Source organism: Bombina bombina, chromosome 1 (assembly GCF_027579735.1).
Source record: "Bombina bombina isolate aBomBom1 chromosome 1, aBomBom1.pri, whole genome shotgun sequence".
Taxonomy (NCBI): domain Eukaryota; kingdom Metazoa; phylum Chordata; class Amphibia; order Anura; family Bombinatoridae; genus Bombina; species Bombina bombina.
In genome coordinates this window covers 1,335,472,004-1,335,487,273 of record NC_069499.1, presented here as the reverse complement: position 1 = coordinate 1,335,487,273, position 15,270 = coordinate 1,335,472,004, and the positions used below count along the sequence as shown (strand labels likewise).

General features: G+C 38.4%; 1 protein-coding gene across 2 annotated transcripts in view; it reads left to right on the top strand.

The window, feature by feature from the left end:
- Positions 1-15,270, top strand: part of COG4 (component of oligomeric golgi complex 4) — a 114,178-nt gene that overhangs the window by 57,703 nt on the left and 41,205 nt on the right. For both annotated transcript variants that reach the window (XM_053702261.1, XM_053702271.1), the window contains exon 11: positions 5,507-5,673. In XM_053702261.1, coding sequence (XP_053558236.1) covers positions 5,507-5,673 — 167 coding nt within the window. The remainder of the gene's footprint in view (positions 1-5,506; positions 5,674-15,270) is intronic.

The following is a 15,270-nucleotide window of genomic DNA, read 5'->3' as shown; positions in this document are numbered from 1 at the left end:
TAAAATAAATAAATAGTTTGATTAAACACATTATAATCTCATATATCCCATGTGACTGTACATAACTGTTGATTAAAGGGATATTACGTACATTAAATTGAGAAGCTGCAAACAATAGCAATTTATATAAACAACGTAGCATAAGGAGCGCTCAAAGAAAGAGCAACAGAGTACTGGAGTATGATATCAGAATTTATTGATTCTTTTAAAACCTTTATGTTAAATTACTAAAAAAAAAAGTACCATATAGTAACTACAATTAAATCCGAGAGAAATTAATATGTTAAAGGGACGTCTCCCTTAATTTAAATAAACAGACAAAATCACAATTCGTAGGAATATCAATAAAATCAGCTTAAAAAGCTAAGGTTTAAGAATGAATAACACATAAAAGCGGTAATGCGCAAATATCTCTAAATGTTGTATAGCAGCAATTCTTTGTTAAAAGTTCCCATTGTGAATATCTCCTGTAGCAAATGTTCAATAAGAATTGATAATCAGTCTAGTATAGCCCTATGCCTTAACAGCAAGTGTTTATAGCGGCAAATGTTTGCAGGGTATAGCAGACCACAGAGAGGATAAATAAACGGAAATACCTGTCCCACTTGTGAGTGTGGATAAAGCCTTACTTGGGTAGTTGGATATATAGTGAAGTATCCTCGGTCACAGTCGCGGCTTACCTTGGCGTCGCCCTCCGGCATTTCCTTCTTCACTTCAACTTAGTGGGACGGTCCTGTGACGTGTAGCTTCGCTATTGGTCCATCGGATTTCAAACGAAGATCCTGTAGCACGCTAGTAGCGTGGTGTTAGCACTTCAAAATAATGCAGGTGAACGGCCATTCAGAGTCTCTCTTTCCTCAGACCTCCGTCTGTATATCAGACTACTCAGGTCAGGGAAAGTGTTAGCACTGGCGTAGTCGTGTGTCCAGTTGACGCGTTTCGCCCTTAGTACAGGGCTTTATCAAAACATAATTCTGGTCCTCTGTGTCTGGCTTTTAAATACCCCTCCCATGTCTTCCATTGGTCCATTTGGAACTCCTATTTAATGGTGTAATGCCCGTTTAAGGTGGACTAGATTTCTATGCAATCTATCCATTATAAGTCTTGGTTGAAAAGTGATTTATTTACAATGCATGCACAGGTGGGAAACTAAACCTGTGTTTCCTTAGTTACATGTTCAGTTTCCTAAACAAACCATCCCTATGTCATAATATATAGGGAGAAGATACATATAATATGAACAGATCTTAAAACCAACATATGTTATCAAAACTTAAAAAGTGATCTTATATAATCTAGAATATTGCTATATATCCAACTACCCAAGTAAGGCTTTATCCACACATGAGTGGGACAGGTATTTCCATTTATCCTCTCTGTGGTCTGCTATACCTTGCAAACATCTACCGCTATAAACACTTGCTGTTAAGCCATAGCGCTATACTAGACTGATTATCAATTCTCATTGAACATTTGCTACAGGATATATTAACATTGGGAACTTTTAACAAAGAGTTGCTGCTATACGACATTTAGAGATATTTGCGCATTACCGCTTTTATGTGTTTTTCATTCTTAAACTTTAGCTTTTTAAACTGATTTTATTGATATTCCTATTAATTGTGATTTTTTTCTGTTTATTTAAATTAAGGGAGACGTCCCTCCTAACATAGGAATTTCTCTCTGATTTAATTGTAGTTACTATATGGTACTTTTTTTTAGTAATTTTAACATAAAGGTTTTGAAAGAATCAATAAATTCTGTTATCATACTCCAGTACTCTGTCGCTCTTTATTTGAGCGCTCCTTATTCTACGTTGTTTCTATTTGTTTATTTTGTTGTCTATACCTTGGGAAGGGTTAGTCTGAATAGGAGCAAACAATAGCAGCTTACCATATGTTAAGCATTTTGTAAAAAAAAATAAAAAAAAAAAATTACTGATTATTTTTTAAATAAGCATATTTAAAAAAATATTTATACTGCTGGTATTCCCTTCCCCAGATCAAGGGGATGAGGCCTGGTCTACCAATCCGTATACTATCCCATTATGAGCAGCCAGAAGAGAAAATGCATTGCAAAGCCAATTTTATGTCCATTCCCTTTAGCTGAGTGCTTTAACACTAACCAAATCAAGATGAAGTCATTGTTACTCATGGTGTTAAAAAGGGACATAAATGACAGATAAGTGGCAGGAGTAAGCGTGTTTGCAGTGTGCATTTCCAGTTCTATTACTTGAATAAAACACAGTCTTCAGAGTCCCATTAGATAGGGCACAAAATGACTAATGAAAGAATACTGCAAACATGTTTTACTAAACATAATTAAACTTTTATATTACATTTAATATTATGTCCCTTTATTTTTTTTAAAAAAACTATTCCTGTGATAATGCAATAGTAACACTTCACGATAATTTGTGCAACATACATTGAAAAACTTTTAACAGCTAATTTTATCTTAATATTGGCTTAAACTACAGCCAGGTGATCAGTAAAATCAACCCAGTGGTTTGCCCATTAAGGGCTAGATTACTGTGAAATAAATGTGATAACAAAAATCATAAAAGGAAAACCAAATAAAGTTCTGAATCAAGGATATGTCTGTGTCCTCTGGATGAGTTTTTCAGCTTGTTAGCATTCCTCAGTGAGATCCCATGAAAAAGGAAACAGAAAATTGCAACATAGTGTGAATCTGTAATGGCACTTTGAGGAAGTAGTTGTTTTATAACAAATGACTACTCACATTTGTTGGAGCTTTCGACTAAGCTCAAGGATATGCGCACTCCCACTTTATACTGATGGGAAAACAGTACACTAGGCAAAACTTGGATACAAATTTATTTTAAAATATATAAAAGCATCACATAAGCCTTGATAACACCACAATGTAAGGGTACAAAAGCAGATATGCTGTAATAAATGCTTCAAATCGCCAAACTTGCAAAGAGGTAAATGGATCAGCAGGAGTGTGACCGCCGAAACCAAAACCTCTTTAGTAGCAAGACAGTAGCGCTAAGCCCCCAGGTGTCCTGGCTAGTGTAGAGACGTGATAAAACTCAATATAGAACAGTTCAGTTCCGACGTACGTTTCGCAGGTATGCTTTGTCAAGGAATTCCTTGACAAAGCATACCTGCGAAACGTACGTCGGAACTGAACTGTTCTATATTGAGTTTTATCACGTCTCTACACTAGCCAGGACACCTGGGGGCTTAGCGCTACTGTCTTGCTACTAAAGAGGTTTTGGTTTCGGCGGTCACACTCCTGCTGATCCATTTACCTCTTTGCAAGTTTGGCGATTTGAAGCATTTATTACAGCATATCTGCTTTTGTACCCTTACATTGTGGTGTTATCAAGGCTTATGTGACGCTTTTATATATTTTAAAATAAATTTGTATCCAAGTTTTGCCTAGTGTACTGTTTTCCCATCAGTATAAAGTGGGAGTGCGCATATCGTTGAGCTTAGTCGAAAGCTCCAACAAATGTGAGTAGTCATTTGTTATAAAACAACTACTTCCTCAAAGTGCCATTACAGATTCACACTATGTTGCAATTTTCTGTTTCCTTTTTCATGGGATCTCACTGAGGAATGCTAACAAGCTGAAAAACTCATCCAGAGGACACAGACATATCCTTGATTCAGAACTTTATTTGGTTTTCCTTTTATGATTTTTGTTATCACATTTATTTCACATTTTTTTCTTTGTGATATTTGGTATATTTATTGTAAAAAAAAAGGGCTAGATTACTAGTGGAGCGCAAAATTGCACTTTCCCGAGAGGAATATTTGTGCTCCACTTGTAATACCAGCACACACAAACGTGCGCTGGTATTTGAAGTGAAAGCGCAATGTGAATGCTACCTTGCGTTCACATTGCATGGAAGCTTTGCGCTCACGAGAGCTTGCTTCCATAGGTTCCAATGGGAGCCTCATTCTGATGCCTATAGTCATGGCACAGAACCTATCGCAGGGAAGGGGATAAGTTGCGCAACGTTGGGCAGCATATTAAAAATGTAAATTAATAAATACATTATATTTATGTTTATACACATAGTAACACATACATATATATGTATATATAAACTGCAATGTAAAGGCATTTTTCAGTGCCACATCCGCTCACTTTAACCCCTTATAAATGCTTTGTGCAGTTATTTTTTAATAAAATAAAGATGCTCATATATTTTATTTATATAAAGGCACTATACACTATATTTTGGGGGCAATTGGGGGACATTTTTTAATTACCCAGAGGTCTGACCTCTGGTTAATTTTCTTATCTCAAAGTGCTACCACATGGTCGCGGTAGCATTAACCAGCCGCGTTAAATTAGCGCTCCACTTGTAATCTTGCCCTAAATTAGTTTTGAGGAGAACTCTGAGAGGACATTTCAAAATGTATTACTGTGTGCCTGAATAAATTGGTTTGCTTGTCAGGTTTGATTTGGGGAGGTATTTCATGAAATGAGAATTAGTAAAACTAAAAGGAGATATGATTGTGATTTGCAGTAAAGTGTCTGTGATGTGACTTTAGAAATATGAGAACTAAAGTAAAGGATATGACAGGACAGATGGGTTTATGACACTAATAGGGTTAACAAAAATAACAAATCATGTTTAAAGACTTACTAAGCCTGTGGACCACATTTGGCCCTCTGCACTAATTTTTGCAGCTGCCTGGAAAAAAGCAGAACTAATAGTGTATACTATAGGTTTTTTTTTTTTGTTTTTGTGGCAGCAGGAAAAAGTGGAACTAAAAATCCGTACTTTGGGGACTTCTAGGGGCTGGGCAAACAATGTGGCCACAATTTAAAAGATGCCACGGTAGGGCAGAACAGCAGCCATATGGTACCCTACAACATTGCCTTAATGTGGCCTTGTGCCACTGGCCATTTTAAGTAAATATCTGTTATAGATTGTCACCTAGATAGATTGGAACATTACCCCATCCCAAAATTCTTTCCCCATAGCTTAAATAGACAAAGCAGCTCATAAGAGTTCATAGTATTTAAAGCAGCTGCTGGAACGCCCTTTCCGAGATTCTAGTCTCTTTTTCATCCACCAACATCTGGCAGGTTGATGTATTTTGCTGCCTCGTGTTTTACATAGGTTTGTATAGCCAGTGCTGCAGCATTCAAATTTTTATTATAGGCAGTGGTTTCAACAGGCAAAATCAGCTATTTTAAATGACAAAATATGTGTGTGCTATAGTCATTTATTTAGAGAGTGCCAATTGGTAGATTTAATTCTAAAACCTTATCATCAGAGCATAAACTGTACATTTAAACAGTGTGTTACATTCTTTTTTCTATCACAAAGGAGTCTAGAGTAGAAAGAGACAAATTATAATATTTATCTCATGCACAGAGGGAATCATTTACGCACAAGACCAATACTCCTGATAGGTATTCCCTGTGCATTACATTTTATAATTCTGAAAATATGCAAATGTATGCAGTTAATATATCTAGCACTGAAAGGTGCTAAAATTCTTTTTTCGTCTTACAGGCAGTAGCCATGGACACCTTTGAGAGAGGCCAGCTTACCTCCAGCATGGTGGATGATGTATTTTACATAGTGAAGAAGTGTATTGGTCGTGCGCTGTCCAGCTCCAGCATTGACTGTTTGTGTGCCATGATAAACCTCTCCACGACTATGCTGGAGTCTGACTTCAGGTGAGCATGCTTCAGTTTTCCAGAGTGAAAATGTGCACATAACTTACTTTTGGCATATTTCACTTTTCATATTTCAGAGTGACAGACCATGGAATAATTTTCCTTCCCCTAAGAATTAGCAACTCACACACTCTAGCATGTCTATGGATTATTAATTAACCGTGGTCCCAAAGTAAAGTAGCTTGGAACATTGATTGATCCTGGTCTGGACTTCTAGTATTCTCTGCATGCACCTGGGTTGCAAATCTTCACAGAATCCCTATGTCCTCTAAGGGCTCTACAGGCAGTGAAGATAATAGTCTATAATACTTTTAATATGAGGTTTGGAAAATTAACTCACAGGGGTAGATTTATCACAATGCGAAAGTACCAATCCGTTCCAGGCTCACTCATTTGAGCCTGCAACTGATATTTATGAAACATTAGTTTAAACCACTGCTTCCAAAACACTTTCTGCCAACTTTGAGTTGCCAGATGAAAATCACCCCATACTCATTCGAATGGGGTGATTGAAAAGCCCTGCTCTCACGTAATTGGTTGCGCCAGGGCAGGCGGGAATAAAGGCGCCCAACAAGTTGCGATGAAATTTAAACAACATGCACTCTCTCCATTCGCAAATTAATAAATCTAGACCAAAGTTTGAAAGAGATGGGCAGATGAATCATATTGGTAACAAATACCTGCCATCAATAAAGCTAGTTACCTCTGTCAACTCTACAGTGATTGTGTAAAACAGTGAAGTGGAGCGCTGGACTCAACCCACGTCGCCAACCTCTTATACTACCTCCTTCCTAGGTAGTTCTGATTTCAAAAGGATTTTTTATTATTGGAGTGTAGGTGGCGCTAGAAGTACACCAAGTATACCAAGCAATGGGTTAATAAACTAATTATCTAAGTCTATGTTATTCAGCCTCCAACGATTGGTGTCCCAAATTGTGTTGGTTAAGCTAATGCCATTTAGTGAACTGGGTAGTAATAGTGAGAAATGAAAGTCTAAAACTATTTACTAAATTTCATATCAAATTTATTCGATGATTCAAAACTTAAAATTCAACAAACTCAGTCATACATGTGGCCCACGCTATTCAATCAAAACACCTTTCAGATCACAATGATAAAATCAAACTTAATCAAAATGATGAAAAATACAGCAGCTTTAAATCAGTTAGCATATACGAATAATTAAGGCAATAAAAATGTTGAGGCAATCTGGCTTGGGTTATATTTGCCTTTAAAGTCTCTAGTGTTAAATTCTGATATGAGATAGTGTTTAGTCCATAAATATATTCCTTATAGCAGTCAGAATCAGGTAAACCTTATCTCAAGTGGGTTAGGGCAAAACCCGGTGATTCAAGCCTCTCTTGTAATGTGCCCTGTAATAAAGGAGATTCCGGAATTTGCTTTATGTTTTTTCGGCTCTCACTTCTTTTAAAAGGATTCCCAAGTTAGAACAACAGTGAAAAAGTCTATTTCAAATAAACTCCAACGGACTACCGTGGTCCGGTATAGATGTAACTTAGCAGGGGGAACTGATATCAGCACAGACACTCTCACCTGCTTCTCCTCGTCCAAGTATGTCGGCTCCTGTATGGGTTTGCTGTTTGGATGAGTCACGGACCTCCGGGTCCGCTTTAGGCTGTAAGTCCGGATACGGAGGTAACTGAGATAAGACTTGTGCAAGTGAAGACAGTTACGATTTGGGACCCGGAGGTCCGTGACTCATCCAAACAGCAAACCCATACAGGAGCCGACATACTTGGACGAGGAGAAGCAGGTGAGAGTGTCTGTGCTGATATCAGTTACCCCTGCTAAGTTACATCTATACCGGACCACGGTAGTCCGTTGGAGTTTATTTGAAATAGACTTTTTCACTGTTGTTCTAACTTGGGAATCCTTTTAAAAGAAGTGAGAGCCGAAAAAATATAAAGCAAATTCCGGAATCTCCTTTATTACAGGGCACATTACAAGAGGGTTAGGGTTTTGCCCTAACCCACTTGAGATAAGGTTTACCTGATTCTGACTGCTATAAGGAATATATTTATAGACTAAACACTATCTCATATCAGAATTTAACACTAGAGACTTTAAAGGCAAATATAACCCAAGCCAGATTGCCTCAACATTTTTATTGCCTTAATTATTCGTATATGCTAACTGATTTAAAGCTGCTGTATTTTTCATCATTTTGATTAAGTTTGATTTTATCATTGTGATCTGAAAGGTGTTTTGATTGAATAGCGTGGGCCACATGTATGACTGAGTTTGTTGAATTTTAAGTTTTGAATCATCGAATAAATTTGATATGAAATTTAGTAAATAGTTTTAGACTTTCATTTCTCACTATTACTACCCAGTTCACTAAATGGCATTAGCTTAACCAACACAATTTGGGACACCAATCGTTGGAGGCTGAATAACATAGACTTAGATAATTAGTTTATTAACCCATTGCTTGGTATACTTGGTGTACTTCTAGCGCCACCTACACTCCAATAATAAAAAACTCTACAGTGATGTAATGAGCACTGCTGTTTGTGTGTAAATATATTCTTAGGCTGTTTTATTACAGATTTTGGAACCTTAAGCAGTGCTGTACTATTGCGGTTTCTAAGCTTATATTCCCTTAAAGAGAGACAATAGTGCAAAAAGAAAATGCTCTAATATGTCTGGGCAAAAGGGTTAAACATAGTTAAAGTCAGCCCCAGAGCAGCAATGCACTTATGAGACCTAGCTGAACACAAACAGTGAGCCAATGATATACCAAGAGCAATATGCGTTTAACCACCAATCTCCAGCTATATTTTTTAGCACTTTAAATTCTGCAATAAGAAGTTATACAAACCAATTTAATTTGCATGCACTTCTCATTTATGCTGTATATAGAAGCACACAATTACAGAGGTATTCAGGGAACTCTCCAGATGACTCATGTGGAGCGGATGCTTAATGTTTTGTAAAACTACCTTTTACTTTAGTGCAGGGGTGTGATATAGTGTAATTGGATCTATTTTTTTGCAAGGTTTATCAAAGTGACCTACTTATTTGTGTATTACATGCTGACTGGTATTGTGCAATTGTGCCACAAATCAGAATTGATTCATACAAAATGCTTTGTTTTTGGCACAGTATAGTGTAATAATTGTTATTCTACTGCTTCTGTGCTATGTTTTTACCCTCTAAACATGAGAGCTAACCCCCTGTTCCAGCACCTCACTGCACAAGCATTTTTTCCAGACCTTGTCATTGGACAGTGCAGCCAGTCAAGATGTGCTAATCACAATATTGACTTTAATCAGGGTGTGTGTCCAGATCCTGTACTTAACCCCTTAGTGACCAGAGCACTTTTCCATTATCTGTCCGTTTGGGACCAAGGCTATTTTTACATTTCTGCGGTGTTTGTGTTTAGCTGAAATTTTCCTCTTACTCATTTACTGTACCCACACATATTATATACCGTTTTTCTCGCCATTAAATGGACTTTCTAAAAATACCATTATTTTCATCATATCTTATCATTTACTATAATTTTTTTTATAAAATATGAGGAAAAATTGAAAAAAACACACTTTTCTCCTGTTAAGTGTAGTCAGTCCACGGGTCATCCATTACTTATGGGATTATATCTCCTCCCTAACAGGAAGTGCAAGAGGATCACCCAAGCAGAGCTGCCATATAGCTCCTCCCCTCTACGTCATACCCAGTCATTCTCTTGCACCTAACTAATAGATAGGACGTGTGAGAGGACTGTGGTTGTTAAACTTAGTTCTTAACGTTTTACAGGGTGTTCCGTTTGAACCCCTTCATTCCATTGATATCAAGCTGTTATCTTGGAAAGTTCTGTTTTTAATGGCTATTTCCTCGGCTCGAAGAGTCTCTGAGTTATTGGCCTTACATTGTGATTCTCCTTATCTGATTTTTCATTCAGACAAGGTAGTTCTGCGTACTAAACCTGGGTTCTTACCTAAGGTAGTCACTAACAGGAATATCAATCAAGAGATTGTTGTTCCATCATTGTGCCCTAACCCTTCTTCAAAGAAGGAACGACTTCTGCACAATCTGGATGTCGTCCGTGCCCTGAAATTTTATTTGCAGGCAACTAAAGATTTTCGCCAAACTTCTTCCCTGTTTGTCGTTTATTCTGGACAGAGGAGAGGTCAAAAAGCTTCGGCTACCTCTCTCTCTTTCTGGCTTCGTAGCATAATACGTTTAGCCTATGAGACTGCTGGACAGCAGCCTCCTGAAAGAATTACAGCTCATTCTACTTGAGCTGTGGCTTCCACTTGGGCCTTTAAAAATGAGGCCTCTGTTGAACAGATTTGCAAGGCTGCAACTTGGTCTTCACTTCACACCTTTTCGAAATTTTACAAATTTGACACTTTTGCTTCTTCGGAGGCTGTTTTTGGGAGAAAGGTTCTTCAGGCAGTGGTTCCTTCCGTGTAAAGATCCTGCCTGTCCCTCCCGTCATCCGTGTACTTTTAGCTTTGGTATTGGTATCCCATAAGTAATGGATGACCCGTGGACTGACTACACTTAACAGGAGAAAACATAATTTATGCTTACCTGATAAATTCCTTTCTCCTGTAGTGTAGTCAGTCCACGGCCCGCCCTGTTTTTACGGCAGGTCTAAATTTTAAATTAAACTCCAGTCACCACTGCACCCTATAGTTTCTCCTTTCCCGTTTGGTTTCGGTCGAATGACTGGGTATGACGTAGAGGGGAGGAGCTATATGGCAGCTCTGCTTGGGTGATCCTCTTGCACTTCCTGTTAGGGAGGAGATATAATCCCATAAGTAATGGATGACCCGTGGACTGACTACACTACAGGAGAAAGGAATTTATCAGAAAAACATAATTTATGCTTACCTAACTTTGACCCCAAAAATCTGTTACATATCTACAACCATCAAAAAACACCCATGCTAAATAGTTTCTAAATTTTGTCCTGAGTTTAGAAATACCCAATGTTTACATCTTCTTTGCTTTTTTTGCAAGTTATAGGGCCATAAATACAAGTAGCACTTTGCTATTTCCAAACCATTTTTTTTTTCAAAATTAGCGCTAGTTACATTAGAACACTAATATCTTTCAGGAATCGCTGAATATCCCTTGACATGTATATATTTTTTTTTAGTAGACATCCGAAATACAAAAAATCGTTCACTTTTTCACAAATTATTTCACAAACGTTCGGTGTCTCACTGAAATTATTTACAAACAGCTTGTGCAATTATGGCATAAATGGTTGTAAATTCTTCTCTGGGATCCCCTTTGTTCAGAAATAGCAGACATATAGGGCTTTGGCATTGCTTTTTGGTAATTAGAAGGCCGCTAAATGCCACTGCGCACCACACGTGTATTATGCCCAGCAGTGAAGGGGTTAATTAGGGAGCATGTAAGGAGCTTTTGGGGGTATTTTTAGCTTTAGTGTAGTAGACAACCCCAAGTATTGATCTAGGCCCATTTTGGTATATTTCATGCCACCATTTCACCGCCAAATGCGATCAAATTAAAAAAAAAGTTAAATTTTTCACAATTTTAGGTTTCTCACTGAAATCATTTACAAACAGCTTGTGCAATTATGGCACAAATAGTTGTAAATGCTTCTCTGGGATCCCCTTTGTTCAGAAATAGCAGACATATATGACTTTGGCGTTGCTTTTTGGTAATTAGAATGCTGCTAAATGGTGCTGCGCATCACACGTGTATTATGGCTAGCAGTGAAGGGGTTAATTAGGTAGCTTGTAGGGAGCTTGCAGGGTTAATTTTAGCTTTAGTGTAGAGATCAGCCTCCCAAACATCTCTCTTCCCTCCCCTACCCCACAAATGTCCCCGCCATCTTAAGTACTGGCAGAAACTCTGCCAGTACTAAAATAAAAGGAAAATTTGGGCCTTTTTGTGCATTTTTTTTAAGCATATTTACATATGCTTCTGTGTAGGATCCCCCTTAGCCCCCAACCTCACTGATCCCCCACCAAACAGCTCTCTAACCCTCCCCCTCTGACTTAATGTGCGCCATCTTGGGTACTGGCAGCTGTCTGCCAGTACCCATTTTAGTGAAAAATATGCTTTTTTTAAAAAAAAAATGTCCCTTTTCTGTAGTGTAGCTTCCCCCCCCCCAATACCAACCCCCCACCCCTTCCAGATCCCTTAGATGCTTTTCAAAAAAAAGTTTATTTCATTTTTTTTTTTACATTTTACTTGTAACTTTTTTTCTGTAGTGTAGCGGTTCCCACCCGCTCCCGCCCCGTGCACGCGCCCGCCCGCCACCCCCCGTGCACGCGCGCGCCCCCGAAGGCTCCGCCCTCGATCCCGCCCCCTCCACCTTGCAGAGCTCACCGATGGCCGCCCACCCGCCTCCCAAGTCGGCTCCCACCCACCAACGATACCGGCCATCGATGTCCGGCGCAGAGAGGGTCACAGAGTGGCTCTCTCTGCATCGGATGGCCAGAAAGTGTTATTGCAGGATGCCTCGATGTCGAGGCATCACTGCAATAACCGGAAAGCAGCTGGAAGCGAGCAGGATTGCTTCCAGCTTCTTTCCAGACTGAGGACGTGCAGGGTACGTCCTTGGTCGTTAACTGACATCCTTTAGAGGACGTACCCTGCACGTCCTCGGTCGTTAAGGGGTTAAAGGGACACAGAACCCAATTTTTTTTCTTTCATGATTCAGATAGAGCATTAAATTTTAAGCATCTTTCTAATTTACTCCTATTATCAAATTTTCTTCATTCTTTTGGTATATTTATTTGAAATGCAAGAATGTAAGTTTAGATGCCGGACCATTTTTGGTAAACAACCTGGGTTGTACTTGCTGATTGGTGGATAAATTCACCCACCAATAAAAAAGTGCTGTCCAGAGTTCTGAACCTAAAAAAAAAGCTTAGATGTCTTCTTTTTCAAATAAAGATAGCAAGAGAACGAAGAAAAATGGATAATAGGAGTAAATTAGAAAGTTGCTTAAAATTGCATGCTCTATCTGAATCATGAAATAAAAAATTTGGGTTCAGTGTCCCTTTAAAGTGGATGTAAAGTTAACATGCAATATTAACGGCATTCTATAGACTTTTAAAAATTAGCATAAGTTGAATCCATGAAATTGTTTAAATTGATTTATTTTCTTACATTTTTATCTTTTAACTGCACCACTGATAAGCACAGCTCTCCCATTCGCCATACTGTCTAATTGATTGACAGATGACGATTCTTCAAACAACTAATGGTTTCCCCCCAGGTCATGACGTTTATGCAAAGGAGCTGAACGCCCCGGGGGGGAAACCATGGTTAGTTGTTTGAAGACAGAGCAAAATCAGAGCTACACAAGGATGAGGTGCAATAATAGACACAGAATGGTACTAATTGTAAACAGTTAAAATAGGGTAATACAATACTCTCAGTGAATAAGATATGTATAATAAAGTCTTGAGTCTATTTACATACAGTCCAGAATGGTAGTCCCAATAAGCGGCTCCTTCAATCAACTGTAAGGTATAAATCTTTTAATAAAGACCCTCTTTTAAACCCCCACATTCGTGGCTCTGGGAGTATGGATAGATCACACAGGTGTGACGTCTCTACTTCCTCGTTATAGGATAGTCCTCCCTTTACGAATCTCTGGTGCAGCTTCCACGATCTCTGAGCACTAAGGAGTACTCAGTCAAAAAGACACTGGAAATATAAGAACAGAGAAGCGCATCCTCGATTCAAGGTAAGAGTAATACAATTTTATTAAGAGCACATAATCATATGCACTTACTAAAAGTAAATGATAAAAACATCTTTAAAATAAATACAGTCCGGCTCCAGACGGCTATCCAGGCATTTAGCCCTGCTCGCAAGTTTTTTCTTAATCCTCCGCTCCAGGCAAGTAATTCTTAAAAGTTCCTTTAATAAGTGGCACATTAGCTGTAGACTGACCTTGTCTACGCACTTCATCTGTCTTATGCAGACTTTTTCAAGACATTCAGTTCAGCTGTAATGAGTGTGAGGATCCCCTTCCTTAAATGCCTCCCAAGACTCCGCCTCTTCCTATTACGCTGATTATTATGTAATGTGACAACAAAGCTCCGTGTCATTCATTTCTTCCATAAATTAGTAAGTCCATACTTCATTTAATGAGTTGCTATAAGCGGATGAGGAGATGATTGCCTAAATTTCATAACAAATCGCCCGGCTAGGCATACCAATATGTATATATGTGTACTCATTTAATTAATTGTCAACATTAATAGCTAAAAAGTCTGTACGTAAAAATACATTATAAGATGAATAACACATGAACTGTACAATAATTTGACATATCTAAAATAATTATATTAATACATAAATTAATACATAAGTCAAAATGTTTAAAAATAGCTTAAAAATATGTATTGCCTTACACCTGATATATATTCTGCTATACTAAAAGTGATGATTCATATAGGCATTTGTGACATGCCAGCTCTACATAAACTGATAAACACACATATATGTGTATATACCCTGATACTTAGCCCTCAAATCAATCCCCAAGGTTAAAAAGAATATCACTGCATAAATGCTTGAAGTTCCAAGTCTATATTTAGACCTTTGGGGGGAAAGACTGTCTAACTCTTGATTCCACCTAGTCTACTTCTGTCTAAGTGTGATGAGTCTTAGGTGTGGATTTTCACCTGGTGGGACAACTTCTAAAATACTGATTCGTAGGTTACTAGGATCTTGTCTATGGTGGACCCTAAAATGTTCAGACACACTATGTGTCTTTAGGCCAATTTCTGTATTGTTAATGTGCTCGTAATGACGTCTCTTTATCTTTTTCTTGGTTCTTTCTATATAAATTCTGCCACAGGTGAGGCCATAAACTACTAATGTGGAGTGACAGGTACCTCTACATCTAATGGGTACTGTTTTAGTATTATTCCAATTCATTATGGAATCACGATTTAATAGATGTGCACATACAACAATTGCTGCAACCACATTTGTAGGTTCATGGTCGGCCTGTGACCCATTGATCCAAAGTGCCAGACTTATTCTTGTTGTGCAATATCAGTCCCTTTAATTTGGACGGTGTTAAAATGTTTCTTTTTAAAGACACAATGAGTCCACGGATCATCATCCTTGTGGGATATCGCCTCCTGGTCAGCAGGAGGAGGCAAAGAGCACCGCAGCAGAGCTGTTAAATAGCTCCTCCCTTCCCTCCCACTCCAGTCATTCTCTTTGCCTACGTTAGTGATAGGAAGAGGTAAAGTGAGGTGTTAGAAAAGATTCTTCAATCAAGAGTTTGTTATTTTTAAAGTGGTGCCAGAGAGTGCTACTTTGTTCTGGGGTGTAGCTGTAGTCCATATCAGTCTCTACAGTAGAGCTTTGGTGGCTTTAGAGCTATGGGACCTTGTGGGACATAATTCTCACTGCGCCTCCAATTTTCAGCTGCCCTATATCCTTCAGCCTGAATTTCTTTCTGACTCAGCATGACTTTATCTTTCAGGCCAATGTGAGGGAGAGGACCTCTCAAGCTTGGGAACTGCCTTCCTGCCAGGCAGTGTTTGAGGTAAGTGCTACCTTTTCTGGGATTTAAGGAGTCTCAGTGTTGGTTAACTTAGCACTATGGCACATAAG